The 7127-nt window shown below is 41.2% G+C and overlaps 1 protein-coding gene across 1 annotated transcript; it reads left to right on the top strand.

The window, feature by feature from the left end:
- The first annotated feature begins 677 nt into the window (after positions 1–677).
- Positions 678–4911, top strand: vash1 (vasohibin 1). The gene is made up of 7 exons (XM_031278766.2): positions 678–1614; positions 2055–2143; positions 2552–2608; positions 2831–2905; positions 3034–3415; positions 3963–4072; positions 4289–4911. Exons 1-7 carry the CDS (start codon positions 1393–1395, stop codon positions 4359–4361), a joined length of 1008 nt encoding a protein of 335 aa, XP_031134626.1. The 5' UTR covers positions 678–1392; the 3' UTR covers positions 4362–4911.
- The last annotated feature ends 2216 nt before the right edge of the window (positions 4912–7127 follow it).

Below are 7127 nucleotides of genomic sequence, written 5' to 3'. Positions count from 1 at the left end.
TTTTCCACCACCACAATTGTGCGGAGGCATGTTTCTATATGAGCAAATATGCTAATTTACTATGGGAAAGCTAACCTAGAGCAATATTAGGTTCATATTTTACACAGTTGTGTCTGTCTTCCTAATTATCTTGTTTTGTTATTGAAGTGAAAATGTGTTTTATTGCTTTTTTCTTTAATGCTGCTAATTGAGATGTACTGTCTAATGAACAGGGACGAGGTCAGTGTAAATGTTACACCAGTATAATTTAACAAATAAATGACAAATGAATCACTAATTAAGTCGACTGTGAAATGATGACCAGAGCACGTTGGAATTTAAATTGTAAAAAACAATACTTTTTCACTTCTTGGCATCTTGTCTAAATAGGCACAATTGTCGGATGTCTATTTTCATGACCTTTTTATAGGTTTCATTTTATCTTTAAGAAATGTCTGAAATATGGAAAATGAAATTACCTTTTTCTTTATCCTTCCACCACAGCACCAAACGCTATATTATTAGATTAGTAAATTTAAACATAACCAAAAAATGGTGCGATTTGATAATAGCCAAAAGCACTTGGTACGTAAATATATTATGGCAATCGGATCGGCGATTGACACCTTTCAGGCAGCACCTGAATGCAGCATTTGTCACGGCTGAGATCATCCGCTAAATATGGAGCATGCGCAGTAGACGTAGGATTGGGAGTGTCTGAGCGGCTCGTAGACGTGAATCCAACCCGCAGTCACTGAACCCAGGAGCATCTGTATGAACAATGAACCGGCTGACTTGGAACGAAATGATTTGGTGAACACGGAGATGAAGAGGACGTTTGAAGAGTGTCGAGATGATGGGATTGTACAACGGCACTGATTTAGCTGGATAGCTGTGGTGTAAATGACCTCTAACGGTACAGGGAATTAGTCATTTCTAATACTTTGTTGTCTGCAGAGCCAATCCTCTTACAGACTGTGATATAGCGTTACATTGGCGGACTTGCGTTTGCTTGTTGATGAACTTTCACAGTATTGTCATTAAAATAGGCTACACGTCTTACCTTATAGTGTCTTCATTTATTTATTTACATGAATATGTGATTATTGAATGGCCTACAGTATACTAGATTTGACCAAACAGCTGAATAGTTACAGCAAAGTCATTCTTTATTCCATCAAGATTTTTTTTGGGCAAATTGGTGCTCCAAGGAGTTAGCTGATCACCTTTAGATTTAACCCCATTAAATCCTGCATTGACATTTTGAGATATTTGTGGCACAAGTTGCTTTGTGTCATGAGTTGGCCATCTGTTGTGGAAACCTACTGCAAGCAGATTAACCAGTGAGAGGTCCAAGGCATCAGTCTGGACATTTCTGTGCCTGGACTCGGTTGGCTTCCTGGTTGAGGTGGGATGCTGAGAGTCACCATGGGCTCAGTGGAGCAGAGAGATGAGGAGCAGGAGGATGAAGGTGAAGAAGAGTTAAGGGATGGAGGGGTGCCTTTCTATGTGAACAGAGGAGGCCTCCCGGTGGATGAGGAGACTTGGGAGAGGATGTGGCGCCATGTGGCTCGAATACACCCCGACGGTGAAGCGTTGGGGAAGGAGATCCGGATTGCCTCTGACCTGCCCAAGGTAAAGTGTTTGATATGTAAAGCTGCAGCTGGTTATACATGACAGGAGTAACAGTTGCACTTCACACTATGCAGGGTAAACTTACACATTGTGGAGAAACAATTTACACCTGTGTGTTGTGGGAAAATGTTGAGTTACAGTGTTACAACGCAGTCCCCACTAAATCAACTTGAATTACTCCACTGTAAATGATTATTTTTTCATCACAGTAGTAAAATACAATGCATGTGTCCAGTCCACAGTATATTTGCATGCTAACGATGTTTTAGACACAGGAGAATGGCCATTCATGTCACATGAGAGTGGTTAAAGAGCAATTAAGATGCTCTTGCCATTAGTTAGCTGAATAGACAAGAGCACACAAGACTACATTCTCCAGCTGCAATGAATATTGGGATTGTACAATGGTAAGGCAGTTGTTTGGATGCTCTGTCCCACAGATTCCAATACCGAGTGTGCCTACATACCAACCTACCAACACTATCCCACAGCGCCTGGAAGCCATACAGAAATACATCAGGGAATTGCAGTATCCTTTGACTAAGTTGGTATAACTGGCTGGTTAGTACCACAATAATTATTGAGTGTATTTTAAAGTTTTTGACAACACGTCATTTATAGTTGTACAGATATATTATGATTTTACTCAAGTGGATGTACATAGTGCACAAACTACCTTTTATTAATCCCACTGACCCACTGTTTTGGCACTCTTAAGAAATATGGGCCAAACATTAGAAAGTAGGCCAGTGTAGATACTCTTTTCTATATTAAGCTTGTTTTCCAGTCAGAGACTAAATCCATCCATAATTAACCAACAACCTATGAATATCACAAAGCACTATAAGTGGTTGTCTCTTCCCCCCCACTGCATGCAGCAGAGTAGTCTCCCAAAGCAGTTTGCTCTGTTATGGTATGACTTAACTGTGTCCTACAGGTACAATCACACGGGAACACAGTTTTTTGAAATTAAGAAGAGCCGGCCTCTTACTGCGTAAGCAAGTTTTTGTCTTTTATTCAAGACTGTACACGTCAAGAAACAGGAGACCATGCTTTATTAGATTTAGCGGCGCAAATTTTATTACCCTGGCTCATGGAAAATGTTTTTGTTCAACAAACATTGTGTGCATGTAATCTGTAGTGCACAGTCATTTTTTTTTATATGTCACAGATGACCATTACAAGTGTTACTCTCTTGTTCCATTGTTCTGCACAGGTTGATGGACATTGCTAAAGAGATGACGCGGGAGGCTCTGCCAATCAAATGCCTGGAGGCGGTGATCCTGGGGATGTATCTTTACAGCAACAGATCATGTTGCATAGTGCTTTATATGCTATGATATTTTTTAAATGTTGCTCAAGACTCTATACTTAAAGCCAGAGATCAAATGTCAGTTTCCTTGATCTACATTCTTACAGTTACCTCACCAACAACATGCCCGGTGTGGAGCGCTTCCCCCTCAGCTTTCAGTCTCAGTTCTCAGGGAACAACTTCCACCACATCGTGCTGGGAGTTCACATCGGGGGCCGCTTTGGCGCGCTGGGCATCAGCCGTAGGGAGGACCTCATGTTCAAGCCATTGGAGTTCCGGACACTGATGGACTTGGTGCAAGAATTCGAAGGAGCCTACAGGGGCTACTGGCACACCCTGCGCAAGGTCAGGATTGGCCAGTATGTGTCCCACGACCCTCACAGCGTGGAGCAGATAGAATGGAAACATTCGATACTGGACGTAGACAAGCTGACCAAGGAGGAGCTACGGAAGGAGCTGGAGAGACACACTCGAGACATGAGGCTGAAGGTACGGCACAGTGGTGTCTGGGACAATAATAGCATTGTGAAAGTCTCATTTTGCTGCAGACACCAGTACAAGCTGATGGAGCTCTTGCAGGACAAAAGACAATGATGATAAATGTAATTTGTCCTCAGCAGAAAGGCAGTCCTTTTTAACTGCTTATTAGATTCCTTTTGACGTGCTGCCTCTTCATGCACAGTGACACTGAGTTGACCCGGCTGTTTAAGGAGCGCTTTCTTTCAAACGATGCTCTCTCATCACCTCTCATGCTCACATGATGAAGGCAGCCTCGATGCTGAGCTCTGTGTATAATCAAACTAATGTGATGGCTTTACTCTGCCCTACTGTGCTCCATGCATGGCCGGCTCAATCCATCAATAGATGATCTTTTACAGCGAGTGCTCTGCACAATCACATTAACAATTCAGGCAGACTTCAGCCACTGATACTGAGCCTCGCCCTGTACAGGACATAGGCACAGTTGACTTACCCGCATGTGGTGTTTTAAAGTGATTCTGATTAAGATGTTCTTATGTGTGATATGTTTTTGCAGATAGGAAAGCCCGCACCACCCTCTCCCACCAAAGACAGGAGAAACAGCATGGGTTCACCCCTCAGAGGACCAAGCAGCCCCATACGTAGGATCAGCCGCGTTGAGAGACGGTATGATTAATCGTGTGCTTTAGATAACTTGGTTCTTCACTAAAAATACAGGCACTATAGCCATTAATGTGAAATGCTTTCGTCAGTGGAAAATATTTGGACTACAGATGTCTTGTGATCTACAGCAAAGGATAAGTTGTTTATGAATTAGTCACAGTTTCCTTTTTGTGTGAATAAAACTCATTGTCTCATATATTTGTGTCTGTTTTGTTGCAGTCCCTCCGGAGAGAAGAAGGTTTTGGAGCAAAAATCAGCTGCAGACATGAATGGATACCAGATTCGAGTCTGAGGAATTTTAGCTTGCTTGTGGCGTTACAAGGTACCAAACACTTGTTTCACAGGGCCACTGATTTACTCTGAGGCTTAATTCTTTGTACACATTGGCCTATTCACGGGATGCAATGTCGAATAGGTCACCAGCAACTTTTCCTTTTCAAAACAAATGCCTCATTCAGCTTCCCTACGTCTGTGTTGTTCGAGGCTATTTCTGGAGCAGTTACTGTGCATAGTAATCGGTGCTGGCAACGTTCTCAAATTATAAAAATGGGGAAAAAGTGCAGTACTTTGTTAACATTTTTATATAACTGTGGAGTTTTGCGAACTCAACACAACGAGAAATATGACTCCTCGCCGATGCTGGGCGAGACTACCACTCAGTGTAAATGTGCTACTGGACATATCATAGGTTTCTGTGGTGTTATTATTATGATCAACAAAAGCTCTTAAGACTCATCTGCAAGCTGTATTGTCGTACTGTAAGTGTGCACATGTAATGTAATTTTAAATTCACTTAGGCTCTGCTGGGCAGTAATCGCTTGCGTAGTGACTAGTTTGCAAACCACTACCCTTGTGCCTTGTATGAAAACTCAAAGAGAAGAAAAATACTTTTTATATCCACCCCATTATTCTCATTGTCTAACTAAATACAAAGCAGTGTAATCTCTGCTCTTTTAAAATACTGAAAGTGAATGAAGTAAATTGTGTGAGATGTCTAATATCCAGATGCTAGCATGTTTAGCATTCTATTTACCTTAACGAGACTGAATATGGGATTGAATATTAAGTATACAAAAGTATATTTAAGAGTATGAAGTCATCTGTAGAGTGGGAATATGATAAACAGGAGTTATTTTGGCTGCTGAATATAAAAACCTTTCACATGAACCAGAACAATGATGAAGGTGACTCATGGCAATGCATCTGACTCACCTCATCTGGATTTAACGTAGATGTAAATATATATATTGTTTCTAACTTTTATTAGTAGCAACTTCATCCGATATTTCACTTGCCTCAAGTGGTACAACTTCCAGTTCAGCTAATGTGTATAGAAGTTTGTTTACAGCACTTTTATCTGCATTTTGTATTTTTTTAATTGGAAATACTGTCATTTTATACTCCCTTCAGTGTTGGTGATCACCAGTAGACCAATATTTACCACACAGTTTTGAAAGTGTTGCCACAGCCAACATTTTTGTGTGTATAGTAGCTGCTGTCCATTTTCATTTCAGTGCTCTATAACACAATTGGTTTTTTTTGTTTACCAAAAAGACTGTTGATTTACAGGATCACAATAAAGGGTCACAATAAAGGGTCAAATTCTGGTTGTCTGATTCAGTTTTGTGATAATAGGGATTTAGGGAATAAATTCTTGGTTATTTATTTAATTACCTTGTCCGTATTTAAACAGCATTGGTCCAAAAAGTCAGCAGTTAATCAGTAAGTATGCTGTAATTAGTTGTCAGTCTTGTTAAGGCAGGGAATGGCACCAGTTTTCTTACAGCCAATACTTCAAACTGAGCACAGGGTGTCCTCAGTTGAACGGCAGCTTTTGGCACCAAGGCAAATGATGACGAGAGCAAACTCGGGAGATCTCTTAACACTTCCTGTGAGGTTTATACAAAGGAAACTTAACACCAACAACTCCATAAAGGGAAGTATGAGCCTCTGTGTGCTGCAAAACACGGAATTAAAACACAGTCAGGCCAAGTAGGAGGTTCACCTTTTAGATCTCAGAATATCTGGAGGAAAAACTGTGTAGACAAAAGTTAAGTCATTCCATTTGTCATATTGTTTTAGGTGCTGCCAGTGTTTGCTGCGGTCATATAAATAATAGCTGTGGTATGCTGGCAGCATGTGTGCTGTGCTTATGTTCAGGGATCCCTGCAGTTTAATGGATCTCCAAGTGGATGAATGTAGGTCCACCTCAGCACACTAATCAGCTAATACGTCCTAATGGCAGCTGCATTCAACAAAACCCAGTCAGCAATGCACCACTTTCACACATGGGCCAATGATGCAACACTGAAAGGGCTGCATGTAAGGCAAAAATATTGTCATGTTACAATGTACTACTGTGAAACGTCACATCTGAGAGTTGCGAGATGTGTGCAAGTGAGCTCCTTAAAACAAGCATTTGTCAATGTTGTGGCACTTGCCTTGGTAAATTATTAGATAGAAGTCATGATAAAGAAACACATCCCTCTCCTCCCTTCCAGTGGATTCCAGATGTCAAACACCTGTCCACCAGTGTTTGTAAGATATAGAAACAGAAGGCATAATGACCTATTTGGGGGGAAAAAAACCTACTGACCTCCTTTGTTTACTTGCATGGCTTTGATGCTGCAGGGGGAAAAAAGACACACCCAATCCGATTCCTCTATAAATATAAATTTTAAACTCATGGATTATTGTATTATATTGCAAATATATCTACATAGTACATTGACAAGAATGAGCGAGGAGCGGGTGAAAGACATCCTACTGATGGTAATCACCTCTGCAGACATGTTATAGCCCACACAAACACAAAGCTCTTACTGAGCCCCATCATGCATGAACACTCAACTATCTAATTAATTATTCATTCATGCATTAACCCGTCACACACATACATACCCACATGCACACAGACAAACTGAGTGCCTCAGTGTAGTGGGATGGGAGAGGCAGAGCCAACATTCAAGTCACAATCTCAGCACTACACCAGGCAGGATACACAGGGAGCCAGACACCCAGCTGGAGGATTTAATGCTGGTGGATGCATTTAACTCTG

Source organism: Sander lucioperca, chromosome 18 (assembly GCF_008315115.2).
Source record: "Sander lucioperca isolate FBNREF2018 chromosome 18, SLUC_FBN_1.2, whole genome shotgun sequence".
NCBI lineage: Eukaryota > Metazoa > Chordata > Actinopteri > Perciformes > Percidae > Sander > Sander lucioperca.
Note: the sequence above shows the minus strand (reverse complement) of the source record. Positions and strands in the feature narration are given on the sequence as shown.

What these genes read in the sequence shown, in the direction of transcription:
- vash1 (XM_031278766.2), top strand. Translation starts at nt 1,393, where the DNA reads ATGCTGAGAGTCACCATGGGCTCAGTGGAGCAGAGAGATGAGGAGCAG. An exon ending in TTGCCTCTGACCTGCCCAAG is followed by an intron (nt 1,615 to 2,054) that starts GTAAAGTGTTTG and finishes TCTGTCCCACAG; the next exon opens with ATTCCAATACCGAGTGTGCC. An exon ending in ATCAGCCGCGTTGAGAGACG is followed by an intron (nt 4,073 to 4,288) that starts GTATGATTAATC and finishes GTTTTGTTGCAG; the next exon opens with TCCCTCCGGAGAGAAGAAGG.